At 43.3% G+C, this 21,381-nt stretch overlaps 1 protein-coding gene across 5 annotated transcripts in view; it reads left to right on the forward strand.

Annotated features, from left to right (window-relative positions):
* Positions 1–20,411, forward strand: part of LCORL (ligand dependent nuclear receptor corepressor like) — a 111,035-nt gene extending 90,624 nt beyond the window's left edge. For 4 of the 5 annotated variants that reach the window (XM_081960263.1, XM_081960267.1, XM_081960265.1 and 1 more), the window contains one exon: positions 12,230–20,411. In XM_081960263.1, the coding sequence (XP_081816389.1) occupies positions 12,230–12,354 (125 nt within the window). In that variant the 3' untranslated portion in view covers positions 12,355–20,411. The remainder of the gene's footprint in view (positions 1–12,229) is intronic. The other variant, XM_081960269.1, reaches the window with a different exon arrangement.
* Positions 20,412–21,381: the final 970 nt, after the last annotated feature.

Here is a 21,381-nt window from a genome sequence, read left to right on the forward strand (position 1 = left end):
GCCAGTCAGTTTCCACATTTTGCTAGCAAGATTTTTGACGAAGTCATCAACGGTGAGAACATTTGTTTCCAGCATTTTGTGGTCAGTATGAACCTATTGTTTGAATTCTATTGATTCTTCAGAATCCTAGTCCTCGAATATTTCATCCAAGTGTGCTATCAATGCCTCTTTACAAGGGCAGTTTTGGCATCACAACATACAATTTTTGGTGTTCAGATCGCAAACTGCCTTTCCCAAGAGCAGCTTGTAGTTCTCTTTAATGTTGGCACCTTCTAGCATAAGCTTAACATTTTGATGAATGGTGCAGACACAGACGGAATGTGTGCTTGTATTGTGGCCTGCCAGTGGCCAGCGAAGTTGGCAGCAGATTCGGACAGTGAGGAGGTTGGGGAGGAACATGGGCCAGTCCTGGAGTCAGGGGAAGGCTCTGATGAGGGCTCTGTGTTAGAGGCAGAGAGGGAGCCAGAGCCATATGCCAATCATCAGTTGCCTTCAGAGTCAGACATCAGTGAGGCAGAGGAACAGCTGGAGCCTGTTCCCAGTGTGCACATGCACAAAGTTGCCAGACAAAGGAAACAGCTAAAGAACAGGGGTTGACTTGGGAGTAAGGCCACAGGTGGACGATGAATGGCCCCTCCCAGAGGAAATAAAAGAGGAGTGAAGGGGGAGTGGAGTTTGCAGGAGACAATTAGTTCATTTAATTGGTTCGCAACTCTCCGAGACTCCTTGCCAAGTTTTGCAGATATCAGTCTGTCAGCTCTCCAAGCCAGATAAGGTCTATGACTGCAAATCCTCCCTTAAAAGACTGCTGGATGTGAATGAGCAGAATTCACAGTAAATTAATAAAAGGGTTTTTTGTCAGGACAAGGAGTTTGCTTCATGCTCTCCGGAATCCTCGGTCAGAACAGCCCAAGGCACAGATGGTGACACGTCACTTTGGTCTGAGTTCACAGAATTTGAGAAACCAATTTCAGCACCATATTTGTTTCGATATGCCACATAAAGTTCTTTCAGATTGCACAGTAGCCACTGCTTTTGTTTGTGAACTTTGACGCACTCAAGCCAAATGGAAATAATCCTTTTTGCCGGGGCACATCCTGCTAAATTCGTCATCCTTGCAGAAATCTCGAACTCTGTCAGCGATTTCCTTTGGCATCAGTTTGCCAACTTTTGCATCTGGTAGTACACAAATGCATCTCTCTCTTTTTATTTTTCTTGCTGTTTTAAACATACGTTCTGAAACCCCAAACATTTTTGCTGTCACCTGTATCAACTAACTCTTTGGGGCCAAAGTTAATTATTGAACTTTTGTCAAACTATCAGATATTTTCATTTTCATGTCTTCGATTAGGTCAGCGTAATACTGGCATGACTGGCATTCCTTAGCAGCAGACTCGCTAGTTTGCCCAATAACTTCAGCTGCTACTCCAACGGCTAACATTATTTTGTCTGCTACCACACGTGTTCAATTTTTTGTTTCACATAGCCAGCTTTATCACTACTGCTCAACTTCTAAATTTTTAAATTAATTGGAGAAGTCCCTAAATTGGTGAAACGTTAATTACCAGTGTCTGAAATGTCCATATCGTAATTATCCAACGATGACGAGTCTGCCATGCTTTAAACCCTGGAAACGTATTTGGCTTTACACTTGAAACAAATCTTGACCTGGCTTCACAGTTTTCGCCACTTTTGTTAAATCATTGGACATGGGTAGATCGACTTTCAACAGCCCATGTTTAGTTACGTGATTTTGTTTGTCAAATGGGTTGCAGCATGACTTTTGCTTCATGTCATACTTTTTCAGATACATCACTGCGATGCAAGCAGATTTGGTCATCCTCTGTGAGCTCAACATCCAATTGCCGATTATTAATAAAAAATTTTTCTTCGGTGAACAAACTGCACATAATGCAGCCCAATTTTTTTAGAATAAAATGAACCATGGTGTAAAGTTGACTTCAATTTTTCTCCAACAATGCTTTTGGGCAGAGTTGGATTGCTAGTTGACTCATTGACATCGATTTCGCATATTATGGAAAGTTGCAATAATATAAAGTGTATTACTGCAAAATCTGAAACATGCAAGTTTGATGCTAATGTTATGACAGAAATATGACAATTGCACCTGTACAGTTCAGAATCTTGTAGCCGCAACATGCTAACATGTGGCATCACTAAAGTACCGTATTTTTTGGACTATGACACACACACACACACACACACCCAAAAAAGGGTGAAAATTTGGGTGCTTCTTATACACCAAATGTAGCCTCGTCCACCCTCCGGCCCCCACCCTTGACCTCTGCCTCCCAGCAATTTGCCTCCTTGTAGCAAACAGCCTGTTTCAGTTTCAGCACAGCCTGATTAGCACAAGCAGCTGATTGTCAGCCTCTTGACCATCAGCTGTTTCAGGCTGCAGGCATGCAGCAATCCCTGCAGCCTGAAACAGCTGATTGTCAGGAGGCCTGTGCTAATGAATCTGTGGTAAAACTGAAAGTGAAACTCGGCTTTTTGCTGTTTGCTGCAAGGAGGCAAATTGCTGGGAGGCAGAGCCAGATTTTTATTTTTTTGTGTAAATCAGGCTGTGCTGAAACTGAAACTGGCTGCTGCAAGGAGGCAAGTCAATAACTATAGATGCCTATAGAATGTTCAAATTATTAGACTTACTTTTTAAGTCTGTTTTATTATTGTTCTAGACAACTGAATGAAGAAGCTTTTTTAAATAAATGCTTAATCTGAAGAGCCCCAGTGCTATTGTATCTTCGCTTAAATAGCAGAGAATAATGTATACTTCCAGAAAGCCACATCAATTTTAACAGCATCTGTACAAGTATAGTCTGAAATGTAACAGTATCCTGTTGTGTTAAGATAAGGCAGCTGAGTTAGATCTTGACTTAGTCATGTTTCGAGAAAATCTATTTAAATAATTGGGAGGAGTTAGAGTGACTACATTTAAGAAAACTTTCTGGCTTTAGTATACTGCCATAATGTACATTTCTCCAATTCTTTGCTATTTCTATGGGTCAGGCACACATGCACAGAAATACACTGCAAACAGTGTATATCATCTGTGCTGTTTGCTGAAAGGAGGCAAATTGCTGGGAGGCAGAGGCAGATTTTTTTTTCTTGTTCTCCTCCCCAAAAGCTAGGTGTGTCTTATACTCTGAAAAATACGGTACTTACAGCACATTTAACCGCTGTCATTAGTGTAGAAGCACCGCTAGTAAACTAACAGATTCATACAGCATGCAAGAAATGAATTACACACTTTAAACTCCAGGATAAAATGAAATAACAACGGCACAATATAAAATAATGCATGTTGATGTACATCTTTATCCCTATTTTTAGGGCTTTATACATCAGCAATGGAAAAATCAACCTTTTTTAGGGAGTTTGACCCATGCTCTCTCTAATAAGAATGATTTAACAGAGTTTCCAGAAGGTCTTTTTTTGTAAAAGCAGGCTGAAAACACCCCATTTTTGGCGTTTTTACAAAAACGGTCAACTTTACACTCAATTTGTTAACTATTGGAAAGCAGTAGGAGAATGAAATTTTATATTCGACAACCTTGTGTTGCTACATTATTACACAAAAAGCTTCACATTTATCAAACCTTTCCTTCCAGAGATGTAACAACCCAAACTTTAACCTTTTTTCGAGCCACAATATTTTCAGCCAACTTTGCTCCAAATTATCTAGAGGGAGATTGCTCATAAGAGTGTCTTTATTATTTTGTTTAATAGAGCACAAAAGGTTGTAGAAAATGGCCAGGTTTTGTTTCTCTCAACAAAATATTGCCAGCGATATTATGTCTCAAAGTTGCTGGAACTTCAGAGTCATACTGTAGAAGGCTGCGGTATGGGGCCAAACAAATGACTATATGTGTGCAAGTATTGCATCGGCAAATGTAACACTTTTACCAAGTTTCATTGGGGACATGTGTGCATGTTCACACAAAGTTTCATTGACATCCATGATGGTCGAGTGGGGCACTTTTCTGACATCAGACCACTTGACATGGAATGATCCAATCCCCTCCACTTTTCTTCATCCAATGCTGTATTTTTTGGTGTTGTCCAAAGCAGTGAGTTCTAAAGCAGTATTGAGTCACCTTATCGAGTTTCTGGTGTAACCTTGGCTTTATGGTTTTGAAGCCTCCTTCCACGCTAAAGTAAACTTCTCCCTTTCAGCAGACATAGTTTCCCTTTATTTGCATTTTTTTTTTGGATGGGGAGAGGTAGTGGATTCTTTCTAGAACTGGTAACCTAAACATCAGATTTTGGAAGCAGTCTTAAAAGCTTCTGTGCCCTTGAGTGCTTTTCAGGGGTATCAAATTGATGGTCCATGGCCTGGAGGCATCACACACAGGCCATGTCCAGCTCCGCAAAGTGAAAAAACATTGTAAATTGTCATGTGACAGCAACATGATGCCGCAAGTTTGACACCCGTGCTTTAGCTTATATATCTATGGCTTTTGTCTTCCCATTCCGCTTGCTGCTGTTCCAAAGTCCCAGACAATCACTGTTGGCTATTTTACAAGGTCCCTTTCAAACATGGCTGCGATACAGTGCCAAGAGTATGTCCTACTAACAGAAATAGAGTTGGTTGTCTGAAGTGATTAAAATAAATGCTTTGAAATGGAACAGCATATATGAAAGACATTTTTAAAACTTCAAACCAGCCATAGCTTTCTGCAGGCTCATGCAGTTGTTTGAACGCTACTCTATTTTGGCAGTTGTGTTCCTGCACATCTAATTTGCTACAGTAGGGCAAGCGTTCAGTGCTTTCAGTATTCAAATCAGTCCTGACCCAACCACTTTCTATTTTGATCAAGCCATCTGCCTTGGCCATTTGTCAATAATGAAATGAATCTACCCCCTTGACATTAAGATTGAAAAATCCTCACCATCCTCTCTAGTAAAACAAGACCAGCCAAGTCAAAGCCTTCCTCTACCCAGAGCTCCCTATCTTCAGAGACTCACTGAACATCAACAGCAGAGTCATACCATCACAATCAAATCCAGCACTATCACATTTTAGGCTCAATTTCAGATGCACCTAATATACCAATACCATATCTAACTGAACTCAAGCATGGAAAGGCCCCTGCTTTCTGTCTATCCTAGGATCAAGTGGTCACTACTATAGTGGTCTCATTTTTGCAAACTTCTAAAAGGTTTGTCCTTTACGCACCATTGCCTATGGAGGTTCTGACTACTGATGCCTTCATATTGGGCAAAATGTCCTCTGTCCCTCCATTTTGGATAGTTCTTGTAACAGTCATATCAACACATACAAGCTCCTTTTCAAGATGGCATTGCAAAGGTATACTTTACTTCCAAACTGTAGCACTCTATTAACAAACAGGGTAGTACAAAGTTGGCCTCAGTACTGCAATTCATCCTTCAACCATTGAATTGAAGTCACTGTTTATCAACAAAAATATTTTAGGATGTGTGGGAAGCAATGAAGTAATGGGAATTAACCTTGTCCTAGCTCTCTGTTTGACAACTCATGCATCTTGCCTGCTGATTGTAGGTATCTCCAAACAGAGATAAAAATTTAACGATTGCACTGGCCCCTCCATATTCTTTGTTGGTATTGACATGGAACTTCTTGGTCATTTTTCTAAGTTGATAATTTACCCATTTGAGCTTCTGAGCTGCTTCACTCCAAACATTCAACAACCTCTTTTCCATAGGTATCATAAAATATGACCTTACAGATGAATGGGGGGGGGGGGGGTTGTGCATTGCAATCAGCCCCTTACCTCTCCTTGACTATGTATAGAGGCAGGTTGATTTTTGTGCCCTGATGTATCCTTTTAGTCCAAGGTTGTTTTAGCTTTTTTTTTAAATCTGCCACAGTAGGCTTTATTCACAGGCTTCCTTTGTGAGAGCAACCATTTCCTCTATGAAAGCTGATATTTTCCAGGTAAGCAGCAAATTGATCATATTTGTTATTGCCGGAATTGGCATTAAAGAACTGGTTACTTCTATGTCATTGAGCTTCTTTAAGTGCAATTCAAGGAACCTCTTTCTTATACTCACATTGCTCTTCCATGGTCCAGTGGCTCCTATCATATTCCACACATAAGAGGTGTGAAACATTAAGGATACTGATGTGTCACACCTAGGTGTATATTCACAAGGGACCAAACTTTCACTAAAAAAAATTTAAAACCTTGGAAGTTTCTGATGAACTAGGGAAGACCCAGAGCCCACTGGAAGAATCTCAGTGGCAGGTAAGAACTTCCGCTTTCCTCACCCTTCTCCACCAGTGTTTCTCTACCTTGGCAATGTTGAAGATATATGGACTTAAAATCCCAGATTTCCCAGCCAACCATGACGGAGTCCACATATCTTAAAATTGCCAAGGTGGAGAACACTATTCTACACCAATGAGGACAATCGAGCCTGGCAGTACTAATGACATTTGAATTGTCCTTCGTTTGCTGTTAATAAGGCTTATGAAATGATGCAGTCTGCTAAGAGGAATTAGACATGTTGATTTAATGCAGTCTTTGCTGGTTCTTTCTGCCAGGAAGGGCTATATTTACAAGAAAAAAGTAAACACAAATTGCAAATCATTTCTTTGGATTTTCTGCCAAGACCTAATGGCATAAATAAGTTCTTTTTAGAGCTCCTTCTGACCTTCACATTAAGATTCCATTGGGGAGAGTCTCCCCATTTCTACACTAGTAATTTATACCCATTTATTTAGCCATGGCTGAGACAGTCTAAAATAATAATAATAATAATAATATATTTATTTCTTAGCCGCACCCTCTCCCGAAGGACTCGGGGCGGCGTACAACAAAACATACGAAATAAATATGTAAACAAAACAAACATAAAGCAAAAACATACACTGAGACATACACAAGGAGGAGGTCGATTGATAAAAACAATTAAAATACAGAATATAAAACCCCTAGAAATTAAATATAATTAAAATACCCAGTTAAAAACCCGTCAGGAGCGATATGGTTAAATCAAAGTTGAGCCAGGCCAGCTGCTTGGAATAGGTGGGTCTTAAGCTTAATACGGAAGGAGTGGAGGTCAGAGGTATTCCTAATATCCGGGGGGAGGTCATTCCACAGGGCTGGGCCCGCCACAGAGAAGGCTCTACTCCTAGGCGCCGCCCCACGACATTGTCTAGCGGACGGCACCTGGAGGAGCCCCTCTCTGTGCGAGCGAATTGGTCGCAGGGATGTATGGGGCAGAATACGATCCCGCAAGTAACTAGGTCCTAAGCCATGGAGCGCTTTAAAGATAGTTATCAAAACCTTGAAACGCACCCGATAGACCACAGGAAGCCAGTGCAGCTCGCGCAGGAGCGGTGTCACATGGGAGTACCTAGTACTCCCCATAATTACCCGCGCGGCTGCATTCTGGACCAACTGAAGCCTCCGGGTGCATTTCAAGGGAAGCCCCATGTAGAGAATACATCTTCATTTCTGTAAATGGCACTGCCGTATTCAGATCAGTAAATCTGGCCAGAATAATTGTTCCTAGTAAACATAGAGGCAAATATAATACCTTGATTCTTTTAGTTGGTTGTGTCCATTTGCTCTAGTTGGGCTCTCAAAACTTCTAATCCAGATTCACATGGAACCGATTATAAATGAACTCAAATCTTTATTTTATTTTGATTGGCAATACTCATTTTCTCAATAGAGTCAAGTCAATAACCTTTTTTATGGAGAGTTGATGAATATACGGAGAGAATTCAGTTTGACAGCAATTGTACCAAGATTACAGCAAGAGATCCGTCCGTGTAGCTCCTTATTATGTTTGGTTAAATAGGTTAGAAGACACTCATTCTTCCTTGTTTTGCTTCCCTTCACCAAAAATGAGTCTCCCTGTTGGATACATCTCATTTTCTTTCCCTCATTTTCTTCTGCTCATGCTGCATTCCATGACAATAAAAGAGCCTTAGCTTCAGGTATCTGTACTTTATATAAAGTGGGCATAGATAAAATTGTGCTGACTACATAAATATTAAGGAAATTGTTTAAGTATTAAGTTTAATCCAGGGAGATGGGTGGTTTAGAAATAGAAAATAAAAATAAATATATATCACTGAATTCAGAGGGATTTATTCTACATAACTCTATTTAGGACTGAAGCTTTTCAGCATTTGAGGGTTCCAGATATTCATTTTCTGGACAGTAATGTAATCTATTTGATGTTTCAGATGTTCTGAAAAAGCGAAGTTGAAATCTGATACTGATCAGTTTACCCCAATTCATATTTGATAATTGCAGTCAGCAGGAAGTTGAATAGAAAAAACTAGAGACATATGTCAATTTGACCCATCATTCAATTCAGTTTATCATTGATTGTATATAATCTCTTACTACTCAGGACATGTCTGCCCCCCTTATTGTAATACTTTTTTCTCTGTTAATGTAATTTCTTTTTTAAAAAAGAAATCATGCCTCATGATACACTTTCAAAAGATACCTGATAATAATAACCATTATATCACTGTATAAGCAGTGTAAATTGCTTGGGGCCTATGGAATTCTCTTTCCCATCTAATTACTTTTTCAAAGATACCCTTTTCATTTATACAAAGAAAACTGACCTGCTGATTAGTTTCCTTCCATTTCTCCTTGTCTTGTCTTCTGGTGCTTTGGAAAATAGATAGATCCCGTCTAATTTGTGGCAGCCCACTATATATTGGAACACTGATATCATATCACCCCTAGTCCTTCTTTTCACTGGACTAGACATACTCAATTCCTGCAACCTGGCCTTCATATGTTGTGGTGACCAAAACTGGATGCAATATTCTAAGGCAGCGGTTCTCAACCTGTGGGTTGCAACCCCTTTGGGGGTCGAACAACCCTTTCACAGGGGTCGCCTAAGACCTCTAGGGCCTAAAGTCAATAACTGGAGAGGGGAATTAATTCACCTGATGTTAGCCAACGGAAGCATTCTCCAACCTCGGTGTGGAAAGGGAGGTGTTTTGCAGTGATAGCCTCCGCACCGTAAATAGTTGGTTTCCGGTGCTTTCTGGGAAGTGTGGTCTTAAGGCACTCCTTTCGCCTGCCAAGATGCCGCTGGCTGCGGGATTAGTCGGTCACGTGTCACCTGCTCAGCTCTGCAGTGGCAGCCCTTGGATGTAGTAGACATATGGCGGCAGGGAGCGTGAAGAAGCAGGTCCGCTTTGCCTGGTTGGAAGAAGGAAGTGTGAGTAGAAGCAGGAGCCCTTGGGGACGCCGCTGGGGAGGATGCGGCCACCGGAGAGTCGCTGCCTGGAAGCTCAGCGCCGCTCACCCTTCAGCTGATCGTAAAGGTGGGCGATGGCAGCGGGCGAAGAAGCCGGGCAGGTGGCGGCCTTGGCGCAGGAAAGCTGGTGGCAGTGGCAGCTTCCCAGCAGGCACTGAAGTGGTGCATTTCGGCTGCTCTTTGCTCCACTTTCCTGGGCCTGGTAAGGAGGTGGGAAAGCCAGGTGGACGAACAAGCCGGGCAGCACGTCGAGTGACAGTCGGCTTTGCTCTCTGACAACTCCGCAGGTGCTTGCCCTTATGGCCCAGCCTGCAGCTTCCTGGAAGCTGCGAAGGAAGTCCGGGGTTGGACTCTTCCCTCTGGCGCCCTTGAAAGTGCAACAGTCGGCAGACCTGATTGAGCTGCCCCGCTGGTGAGAGATCCGGCGGGGATCTCTCTGACATCCTTAAGAAGCAAATATTGCCCTGCTGGAATAGGGACAAATTGAGACCCTTCGCCTCTTGGCCTGTTTTTGTTCAAGTCTAGCATACAGGTACTCCTCAACTTACCAGCCCACACTTGAGCCCAACATTTATGTTGCTAAGTGAGAAGTTTGTTGTGGGTTTTGCCCTGTTTTACCATTTTTCTTGCCACATCTGTCAAGTGAATCACTGCAAGTTAAGTTAGTAACACTATTGTTAATTGAACCAGGCTTAACAATTCATAACAGAAGCAAAATTACAGTTATGAAGTAGCAACAAAAATAATTTTATGGTTGGGGCTCACCACAACATGAGGAACTGTATTAAAGGATCGCGGCATTGGGAAGGTTGAGAACCACTGTTCTAAGGCTTTATAAAGTGGTACTAATATTTCATGTGATCTTGATTCTATCTCTCTTAGTGCAACCTAGGATTAGGTAAATATGAGCTGTTGGCTCATATTTAAGTGATTGTCCACTATGATTCCAAGATACCTCTCACAGTTACTGCTATTGAGCCAGGTTTCACTTAATCTGCACTTGTACATTTGGTTCTTCTTGCCTAAGTGTAAAACCTTACTTTTCTCTACATTGAATTTCATTTTAACAGAATAACAGTTGGAAGGGACCTTGTAGGTCATCTAGTCTAATTCCCCGCTCAAGCAGGAGACCCTACACAATTTCTGACAGATGGCAATCCAGTCTCTTCTTGAAAACTTCCAGACATGAAGGTCCCATGAATTGGTTGATTGTTCTCACATAAAATTTCTGCTTATTTCTGGGTTGAATCTCTCCTTGATCAGTTTCTATCCATTATTCTTTGTCTGGCCTTCAGGTGCTTTGAAAAATAGTTTGACACCCCCCCCCCCCTCAAATAACAGCCCCTGAAATACTGGATCACTGCTATCATGTCTCTCCTGGTCCTTCTGTTCACTAGACTAGCCTGTAACCATTCTTCATAACCTCCAGTCCCCTAATCATCCTCTTCTCTGCACTTTTTCTAGAGTCTCAACATCTTTTTTTATAGTGTGGTGACCAAAACTGGATGCAGTAGTCTAGCTGTGGTCTTACTAAGGCTTTATAGAGTGGTATTAGCAGCTCACTTGATCTTGATTGAATCCCTCTGTTAATGCAATTTAGGATTGCATTAGTTTTTTTGGTTTCTGGTGCACATTGTTGGCTCATGTTTAATTGGTTGTCCACTAAGACTTCAAGATCCCTGTCACAGTTACAGCTATTAAGCCTGTTTTTCCCACTCTAGTATCATCTGCAAATTTGATAAGTTCCCCTTCTATTTCCTCTTCTAAATCATTTATGAAGATATTGAAGAGAACTGGACCTGAGATGGAACCTTGTGGTACCCCACTGCTTACTTCCCTCCATGTAGATGTAGTACAGTTAACGATTACTCATTGATTATGATTACAAATCCATCTGATGGTGATGCTATCTCCCAGTTTTTTCTAGCTTACCAAGAATATGGTATGTTGTTAGATATGGCCCAGTGTTCAAGTGTGTCAAGATCCATCTGGATTTATCTTTAGTCTATCTTCTGGGCTGTTGGCTATTCCTTTCAGTTTAGTGTCGTCTGCAAATTTGATGAGTTCCCCTTTTATTCCCTCATCTAAATCATTTATGAAAATATTGAAGGGTACTGGGCCTAAATCAGAACGTTGGGGTACCTCACTGCTTACTTCCTGCATGTAGATGTAGTTGCATTAAGGATTACACATTGAACGAAGTTTGTCAAACAGTTACAAATCCATCTGGTGGTGAAGCTGTCTATCCCACATTTTTCTAGCTTACCAACAAATAGTTTGTGGTCTACTTTGTCAAATGCCTTACTGAAATTCAAGTGTATAATGTCCACTGCATTTTGCTGGCCCACTGATTTAGTCAACTTAGTCAAATAATGAAATAAGATTTGTTTGATATGATTTGTTTTTGACAAACCTGTATTGGCTTCTGGTTATAACTTTGCTTGATTCTAGGCATTTTCATTAGTTACCCTCTATAGTTTCCCTTTTTAAAAAAATATTCTTCCCCATACAACATTGTTCACTCAGAGTACAAAGCAAACTATTTAGACTTTTTATTTAAATTCATTGTGATTTAAGATGAATTGTACTTATATTCATGCAGATTAGTTAATAAACAGGTGGCAATTATTCTTGGCATCATCTTAACAGTTTTATAAATATGTCCAATGGGAAAAAAAGTTTTGGCCATCTAGACAGGTTTTGCCATTGATGTCAGTAGGATAAATAAAAACATGCTTAAATTTCTGATTAAAACCTCTGGATTTGAAAAGGTTGGGACTCTGCTAAATTGCAACCTACATTTCTTTAAGAAAAACCAGCATTGAACAGAAGTTATAAATACATTATTCTCAATTAAGCATTATTCTTAATTAAAATTATAAATACATTATTCTCAATTTGTATCATCTCACCTTTTTCCTGCCAGATTTGTAATGTGAAGATATTGCAAATGACGTTATCATGGAGTCTTCCTTTCTTTTAGGTCCTCTTAAACCTGTTGGGCTGTCTTTGCTGGGTGGACTTGCTAGCAGAGCTGTTGAATTCTCCATGATCCCATTCCAATTGCCTCTCCATGGAAGCTCTCAAGTAAATCCCATGAATTGTTGAAATGAATTCATCTGTCATCATCCCAGAGAAGCATGCAGTACTGTGAATGATTGTCAAACTGAGCAAGTCATTGCTGTACTAACTAAACAAAACTGCTTTGAAGAGCTAAACACTCAACTTCCTTTCTGGAGGCTGCATTTAATTGAAATTGTTGCAAGATGGGCTAAGAGTTATTTCTGTTGATGCATAAATTAGTGACAAGCTTGCATATAGGATGGTGGCCGTGTTGATGTGAAGGATCTAAGGACTGGTTCCTTGGGACGTGCCTATCAAAATATCTTAAGAATGCTAACCATTCCAATCATATAGTTGCATATTGGCTTCCAAATGTTATCCCCACACTCAGTGAGTAATAGTACAATGGAACTTATTTTCTCTTTATTTGTGCAAGTTGCATGCATGTTAAGATATCCATCTTAAGATTCAACAAATAAGACTAAAAGGGAATCCACCTAGCAGAATATACCGGAGCAAATTCAGAAAACTTGACATAGCCTTATTTTTCCATTATGTGTTAAAAATGGCCTTTTAATTTGCAGAGTGTCCTAAAAACTGCCCCTCTGGTGGCCAGCACAACTGATCATTTGTCCTTGAGGCCCTGCTTACAGGAATAATGAGTTACCAAAGGCAAGAAAGGCATTAGCATTCTGAAAAAAAGAAAGAAGAGAAAACTAATATAAGGCCTAGAGTGTAGAGAAACATTTAGCACAGTTATGGATGAGGTTTCTCCAGCCTAAAGTTCAAGCCAAGAGATTAAGTGACTTCAAATGAACATCATGATAACTTTCCCTTGGTGTGTTAGTGGAAGCCTGTTTCTATTTCCAGATTTCTCTTGTTACATCAGGGTTCTAGAAAGTATAAGATACAATCAGAAGGCACTAGATTAGATGTTTCTTAAATTATTTTGTCTTAGGTGTATGGAGGCTGATGATATGTACCACTTGAAACTTGTAGGGTTTATCAATGATATTTCTAGTAAGAAATCTGCCTCTAAATCTAATTCCTAGTCATATTTTGTACTTTCTCTTGGTTAAATGATACCCTTTGGTGGACTGCAAAAATCTCCAAAGAAGGTAGCTTTGGAATATATGGTTTAGGCACAAGGGAAAAAGGAGTGTTGCCATTGTGGAGGATGAAAGCTAACTCTATTTGTCCTCTCCAGAGACAGGTCTGCCAGACTGTCATCAGGTAGCCAGTCATTTATACAGAGCTTCATTGGTGTTGTACTTTGCAGAGGTCTTATTCTTCTCTCCTGAGATATTGACATAGACGCATAAGAAAGACTAGAGCAAGAGAGACTAGCACACACATATATTTCTTGGATAGTGCTCAAGGCATTACAAGTTGCCCTCGACTGATGGCCACAACTGAGCCCAGAATTTCTGTTGCTAAGCAAGACAGTTAAGTGAGTTTCCTCCATTTTACAATCTTTCTTGCCCCAGTTGTTAAGTGAAACACTGCAGTTGTTAAGTTAGTAAGTGAATTTGAGTTCCCTATTGACTTTGCTCCTCGGAAGTCACAAAAAGTGATCATACAACCCTGAGACCCTGCAACTGTCGTAAATATCAATCAGTTGTCAAGTTGTCCAAATTTTGATCATGTGAACATGGGGATGCTGCAACAGACAAAAGCAAGAAAAATGGTTGTCACTTTTTTCAATGCTGTTGTAACTTCAAATGGTCATTAAATGAACTGTTGTAGGTCAAGGACTACTTGTACCTATCAGAATATGTAGTCTATCTTCCCTTAAACTTGCAGAACATGATTGAATTACGTTATGAATGAGGTTTCACATTACATGTAGTCCTCGACTTACAACCATTAGTTTAGTGACTGTTTGAATTACATTGTCTGCTTCTCAATAGAGGTGGAGATAGCATCCATACATGGGTTGACATTGTCCGCCTTCTGATTGGACTGAGTCTGATTAAAGTTAGTTAAGACATGGCCCTTATTGCTAGCCTTACCCAGCTTTTCGACTCAGTCCACTTCAGGGGTGGTCGTGTCATCGCATATCTCCTGAAGATATTGTTTTTCTGTGTATTTGGCAGAATTAGCTATATTCATTTGTTTCTATCTTGACTGTTGAGACTAACATCTGTAGGCTGACCTGTCAGTGAAGGCTGGAGCAAGAGCGCTGAGGCCCATAGCTCGCCCTGTGAGGCCTTTGCTTGCCCTGAAGGCATTGACAGAGTGAGAGAGAGCGCAGCACTTTTTGAAGGGTCACTAAGTGTGCCCCAGACCTCGCTTATCTCCGGCGCGAGAGTTAATTGCAGCGTTGCCGCGGCTCTACTCAGGACATTGACAGCTTCAGCACTGAGGCCTTTGAAGTGCTGCACAAGGGGCAGCTTGCTGCGCAGTGGCGTCGGCGTTCGTTCCTGTGGCTGCTGGAGCTCTTCCCAATCGCTATCTTCCTGAGAGGCGCGGCTATGAGTGGCATGGCTGTCAAATTGCCACCGCGCTGTTTCTGAACTGAACTGTGGCCAGAGAGAGCGGAGGAAGGCACGACTGTCAGATCTCTGCCGCCCCACTTTGGAAACTGCCAGAGCGTTGTTTGCGGAGCCATGCGGACAACAGCACCAGCCCTTGATTTGGCGGAATTGGGCTTTGTTGTCAGCGCTGCCGGAGCGCTTGGAGAGGCCTCAGAGTTGCAAGGAGGTAACGCGCTGTGAGGGACAGGCAAGTGAGCGCTTCAATCGGTCGGTTCCTTCTCTCTGCCACCATCTGCCCCAGAGACTGTTTGAAAAGGGCACGAACCGCCATTTTGTTTGACTCAGACCTTTCTAAGATGGTGGAGGCTACTGCTTCAGTCCCAAGCACTGAGGAACCTATGAGTCCGGGCATGGCTAGCTCTGCTCAAGGGCTCTTGATTGTGGTGGAGGCTTCCACCCCCCAGGCTGGTTGTGATCATAACAGAAAGAAAAGGTCTGACATGGAGGCTGGCCATTCCAAGAGCAAGAGGTCCTCCAAATCAGACTCCCGGTCTGACAAGGACTCAGATAAGACAGACCCCAAGGCATCTTGCAGGTGTCCTCTTCTTCCTCCAAAGGGACCAGGTATCCCAGGCCAGTGGCAACAAATCTGTCCAGCCCTCCCCTATTTGCCTAGAGCAGACCGACTCCTATTCACCCTGGCGCCTTTCAGTTTTCTGTTCCCTATAAACACTTCTGGGCTATGGGGCTCAGGCGCTGACTTGCAGGGACATATCTTGCATGATGTTCAGTTTGGGGCGGTGGGCAGCAGACCTGTGACAACCACATTCACTCCTACAACTGTAGGGCTCCACCCAGATATTCAAATGCCCGCAATGCATTCCTAACATCCAGGACATCATTTCTTCAGCTATTGGCCAGGGCATAGCGGCCGGCCTGCAGCAGATGCCTGGGACTGTTCAACCACCTCCTCCTGCCGCTGATCCGCCTGTTCTGATGGTCCCATTAATGCAGCAACCTGTGTCACTGGCTAGGTCTCACAGGAGCCAGTCTCCCATTTCGGAAGATGGGGAGATCAGGGACGCGGACTTCTCGGGGGATGAGAAGCCTGTCCTGGAAAAACAATAATTTTCAGGTCTCTTCCAACTGGCCCACTTTAATATCTTGTTGACTAAGGCCAAAGCATCTGCTACCTTTGCAGCATTGCCGATTGTACAGGCGCCTGTGGCAGCTTCTACTTCAGCAAACTCTTTCTTTATCGAGCAGACAGTGGAAATGGACACTGTCCTGGCCCCAAAATTGTTTCTGGATGTGGTGCAACGCCAGTGGGCGTCCCCAACATCGGGTCCTATACTATCACCACAGACAAAAAATTCTATAACGTGGCCAATGACCTAGGACAGCTCCTCCAGGTTCCAAAGTTGACGCCCCTGTAGCGGCTCTTCACTCGGCGACCACCATCCCCTGCTCCCAAGAGGAGGTCCTCAGGCCGGAAGACAAGAGGGCTGATCTCACAATGCAGCGTGGCCATCAAGCGGCAGCTTGAGCGGTCCAGGCTTCCACCTTGGCATCGTTCTTCTCCCGTTCATTCTTGTTTTGGCTACAGCAGCTTCAACAACGAATTCCTGCAACCAACCTGAGGGCCCATCAAGACCTCAATAAAATAGTGGCTGCCGTCCAATTCACGGCTAACGCCACGCTTAATGCCACTCACTTTGCCTCTAGGGCCATGGCCGCTTTGGTTGCCTCCCACCACCTGCTATGGCTATGCCAGTGGCAGGCAGACATGAGGTATAAGTGGCGGCTAGTATCCGCCCCTTATAAAGGGGGGGGGTCCCTGTTTGGAAAGGCTCTAGAGCCGCTTCTTATTGAGGACAAGGACAAGTGAAAAATCTTGCCATCTGCTTCCAGACAGACAAGCCCTCATGAATTCGGCTATACAACATCTCTGGACATCAGGGCGATTCAGCCAGTTCTGGACGACCAATTACATCAGGGGTTTTATTCTATTGTTTGTTATCCCTAAGGCCTCAGAGGGTTGGAGAGCAATTCTAGACCTAAAGCGCCTAAACTGCCAGTTTAAAATGCATTCATTGCATTCCAGTCCATTCTGGCAGGGGTACGGGATGGTGACGACCTTGCATCAATTGACTTAACGGAGGCTTACCTGCAAATCCCAATTCTGCCCAAGCACCATAAATTTCTAAGATTTTGTTACGGGAGGCAGCATTTTCTGTACACGGCCCTACCATTTGGTCTTTCGTCTGCCCCCTGGGCATTCACCAAGGTGCTGGCGGCATTGGCTGCATATTTGAGGCTCTTGCCCGTGCGGGTCCAATGCTACCTGGATGACATGTTGTTGCAATCTAGGTCAGCATCTGGAGCAACGCGTGACCTTGACATTACCATACGTACCTTGGAGGGTCATGGCTTCTCAATAAACAGGGAAAAAAGTCATCTCGAACTCTCCACCCGCATATTACATCTAGGGGCATGGATCGATTCCATCTCAGGTCAGGTATTCCTGTCAGGGGATAGGCAGGAGAGCATTAGACATCTGGTTGGGGAAGTGTTGAGTCAGCACAGGGTCTCCCTGGCCACCTTATCCCTTGCTGGGGAAACTAGTGCCAGCTATTAACATAGTTCCTTGGGCACATCTCCATACTAGAGACTTTCAGTGGTTTCTTTTACCATTCCAGAGGGTTCGCAGGAGCACATCACGGCTGAAGATCACCATTCCAACGGACATCCTCCGATCTCTCCGTTGGTGGAAGCCGACTGTCATCACCAAGGATTGCCACTTCAGGGTGGTTCACAGGATGACAGTCACCATGGACGCGAGTCTTAACGGCTGGGGGTGCTCATCTGCAGGCGCAGATGACCCAGGGACAGTGGGACAAGGTGGACAGGACTCACAACATAAACTTATTGGAACACCTGGCCCTCCAGACATTCCTCGCCAGCATAGCCAGGCAACACGTGCTAGTCTTGATGGACAACGTAGCTGCCAAAGCCCACGTCAACCGTCAAGGCGGCACAAAGTTCAAGACTCTTATGAAAGAAGCCAGGAAACTGGGCCTCTGGGCAGAGAGGCACTTGGCTTCATTGACTGCGGAACACATCTTGGGGGTGGGGAATGTTTGGGCCGACTGGCTCAGCCAGGCCAAGGGTCATCAGCATGATCCAGGCCTCTGGGATGCCTTCCACGGTCCGCATATATGATGCTATATGGCATATTTTCTGCAAGTGGTGCGTCACGAAGTCCATTCATTCCCCAACTGCCTCTGTACTCCAGGTATTGGAGTTTCTCCAAAATGGGCTGGAGAATGGGCTACCACCCAATATGCTGAGACAGCAGGTAGCCGCTCTGGCCACAATTCTGACTTGTGGGGGACAGCCTTTATCACACCATCTGGCTGTAAGGAGGTTCCTAAAAGGGGCGGTCTCCCTGAGACCACCAGTGGTTCACCGCTCTGCCATGTAGGATTTGCCCAAGGTTTTGTCTGCTCTAACAGGAGCCCCCTTTGAACCCATTCATTCTGTGGAACTACAGCTTCTTACATGGAAGGTGGCATTCCTGGTGGCCATCAACTCTGCCAGAAGGATCTCGGAGCTGCATGCTATGTTAGTAAGGGAGGATCTTTGCATCTTCCACACCGACAGAGTGGTGCTTCAGTTAGACCCTTTCTTTACGCCAAAGGTCTCCTCTTGGTTCCATAGGGGGCAGGAAGTAGTTTTTCCCAATTTCTGCCCCTCACCTGCTGACCCCTTGGAGAGATGGTGGCATGAGCGGGATGTGCAGCAGGCCCTTAAGGTCTACATCAGTCACACATCTGAATTTAGGAAGTCGGAGATCTTGTTCGTCTCCTTTCAGTCCGAGACCCTAGGTAGGTAGGTGTCTGCCTTGACTATTGGCAGGTGGATCTGTAGTTGCATAGCCAGGATGTATAATTCGCAACATCAGCCAGTACCTAGGGGCATAACGGCGCACTCTACGCACTCTTCTAATAGGATGGAGATAGCATCCATTCCCTCCCTTCTCTGACTGATCTGGTTGATGTACTGTTACATGCTATAAGGATACGTCTTACATGATATGAGTTACAAACAGGGCTCTGTGTTTAACATGTTATTGTAAATACTATGGTTCATTTTTTTCTTGCTTGAGACGTTTGTTAACTAAATTGTTTGTGCGATGACACGTTGAGTCTATCTTAAGTTCTTCTTCGCCGAAAAGCTGGGTAAGGCTAGCAACAAGGGGCGTGTCTTAACTTTAATCAGACTCAGTCCAATCAGATGGCAGACAGGTAAGTACCAACGCCCTTTTTCACACTTAGAAGCATTGCAGCAGCTCTGTGGTCATGTGATCAAAATTCATCTGCTTGACAACTGGCGTGTATTCATGACTGTTGCAGTGTCCCAGAGTTATATGATCATTTTTGCGACCTGACAAGTAAAGTCAATGGGAAAGCCAGATTCACTTAACAGCCATGTTACTAACTTACCAACTGTGGTGATTCACTTAACAACTGTGGCAAGAATAGTCATAAAATGGAGCAAAACAACTGTCTTGGTAAGCAATAGAAATGTTGGGCTCGATTGGGGTTGAAAGTCGATGATTACCTTTAATTTCCAATACCTGTCTCTTGGCGGGGAAGAGGCATTTCTCCATGTTTACACAGTCCATATCCTGTGGGTTACATTGTGTGCTTCATTAGGTTTCACTGACCACCAGGAAGTGATACGTGTCTATTTTCATCCTCATTGGGAATCATCAGACCTATGGAGCCCAATTATGATAGGGTTCAAAGCCTTTACGATATAGTAAATACCATATATCATTCTGATAGAATCTCTTCTGGTCACACAGCTGAGCAGCAGAATCTGGATGATAAGAGGGTCTAGATGATAAACCACATGGTTAATTAAACTAGGTATAATTAGTCTAACGAAAAGAAGGACTAGGGGTGACATGATAGCTGTCTTGCAGTATTTGAGTGGCTGTCATACAGTGGGGCAAAAAAGTATTTAGTCAACCACCAATTGTGCAACTTCTCCCACTTAAAAAGATGAGAGAGGCCTGTAATTGGCATCATAGGTAGACCTCAACTGTGAGAGACAAAATGTAAATAAAAAGACCAAACAATCAAATTGGCTGATTTGGAAATAATTTATTTGCAAATTATGGTGGAAAATAAGTATTTGGTCACCTACAAACAAGCAAGATTTCTGGCTCTCACAGACCTGTACCTTCTTCTTTAGGAGGCTCCTCTGTCCTGCACTCATTACCTGTATCAATGGCACCCGTTCGAACGTGTCATCAGTATAAAAGACACCTGTCCACAACCTCAAACAGTCACACTCCAAACTCCACTATGGTGAAGACCAAAGAGCTGTCAAAGGACACCAGAAACAAAATTGTAGACCTGCACCAGGCTGGGAAGACTGAACCTGCAATAGGCAAGCAGCTTGGTGTGAACAAATCAATTGTGGGAGCAATAATTAGAAAATGGAAGACATACAAGACCACTGATAATCTCCCTCGATCTGGGGCTCCACGCAAGATCTCACCCCGTGGGCTCAAAATGATCCCAAGAACGGTGAGCAAAAATCCCAGGATCACACGGGGGGACCTAGTGAATGACCTGCAGAGAGCTGGGACCAACGTAACAAAGGCTACCATCAGTAACACACTACGCCGCCAGGGACTCAGATCCTGCAGTGCCAGACGTGTCCCCCTGCTTAAGTCAGTCCATGTCCGGGCCCATCTGAAGTTTGCTAGAGAGCATTTGAATGATCCAGAAGAGGATTGGGAGAATGTCATATGGTCAGATGAAACCAAAATAGAACTGTTTGGTAGAAACACAACTTGTCGTGTTTGGAGGAGAGAGAATGCTGAGTTGCATCCAAAGAACACCATACCTACTGTGAAGCACGGGGGTGGCAACATCATGCTTTGGGGCTGTTTTTCTGCAAAGGGACTAGGACGACTGATCCGTGTACAGGACAGAATGAATGGGGCCATGTATTGTGAGATTTTGAGTGCAAACCTCCTTCCATCAGCAAGGGCATTGAAGATGAAACGTGGCTGGGTCTTTTAACATGACAATGATTCCAAACATACTGCCCGGGCAATGAAGGAGTGGCTTCGTAAGAAGGTCCTGGAGTGGCCTAGCCAGTCTCCAGATCTCAACCCCATAGCAAACCTTTGGAGGGAGTTGAAAGTCCGTGTTGCCCAGCGACAGCCCCAAAACATCACTGCTTTAGAGGAGATCTGCATGGAGGAATGGGCCAACATACCAGCAACAGTGTGTGCCAACCTTGTGAAGACTTACAGAAAACGTTTGACCTCTGTCATTGCCAACAAAGGATATATAACGAAATATTGAGAAGAACTTTTGATACTGACCAAATACTTATTTTCCAGCATAATTTGCAAATAAATTATTTCCAAATCAGCCAATGTGATTGTTTGGTCTTTTTTTTTACATTTTGTCTCTCACAGTTGAGGTCTACCTATGATGCCAATTACAGGCCTCTCTCATCTTTTTAAGTGGGAGAACTTGCACAATTGGTGGCTGACTAAATACTTTTT

This window comes from Natrix helvetica (assembly GCF_964273705.1).
Source record: "Natrix helvetica genome assembly, chromosome: 7".
Lineage (NCBI taxonomy): Eukaryota > Metazoa > Chordata > Lepidosauria > Squamata > Natricidae > Natrix > Natrix helvetica.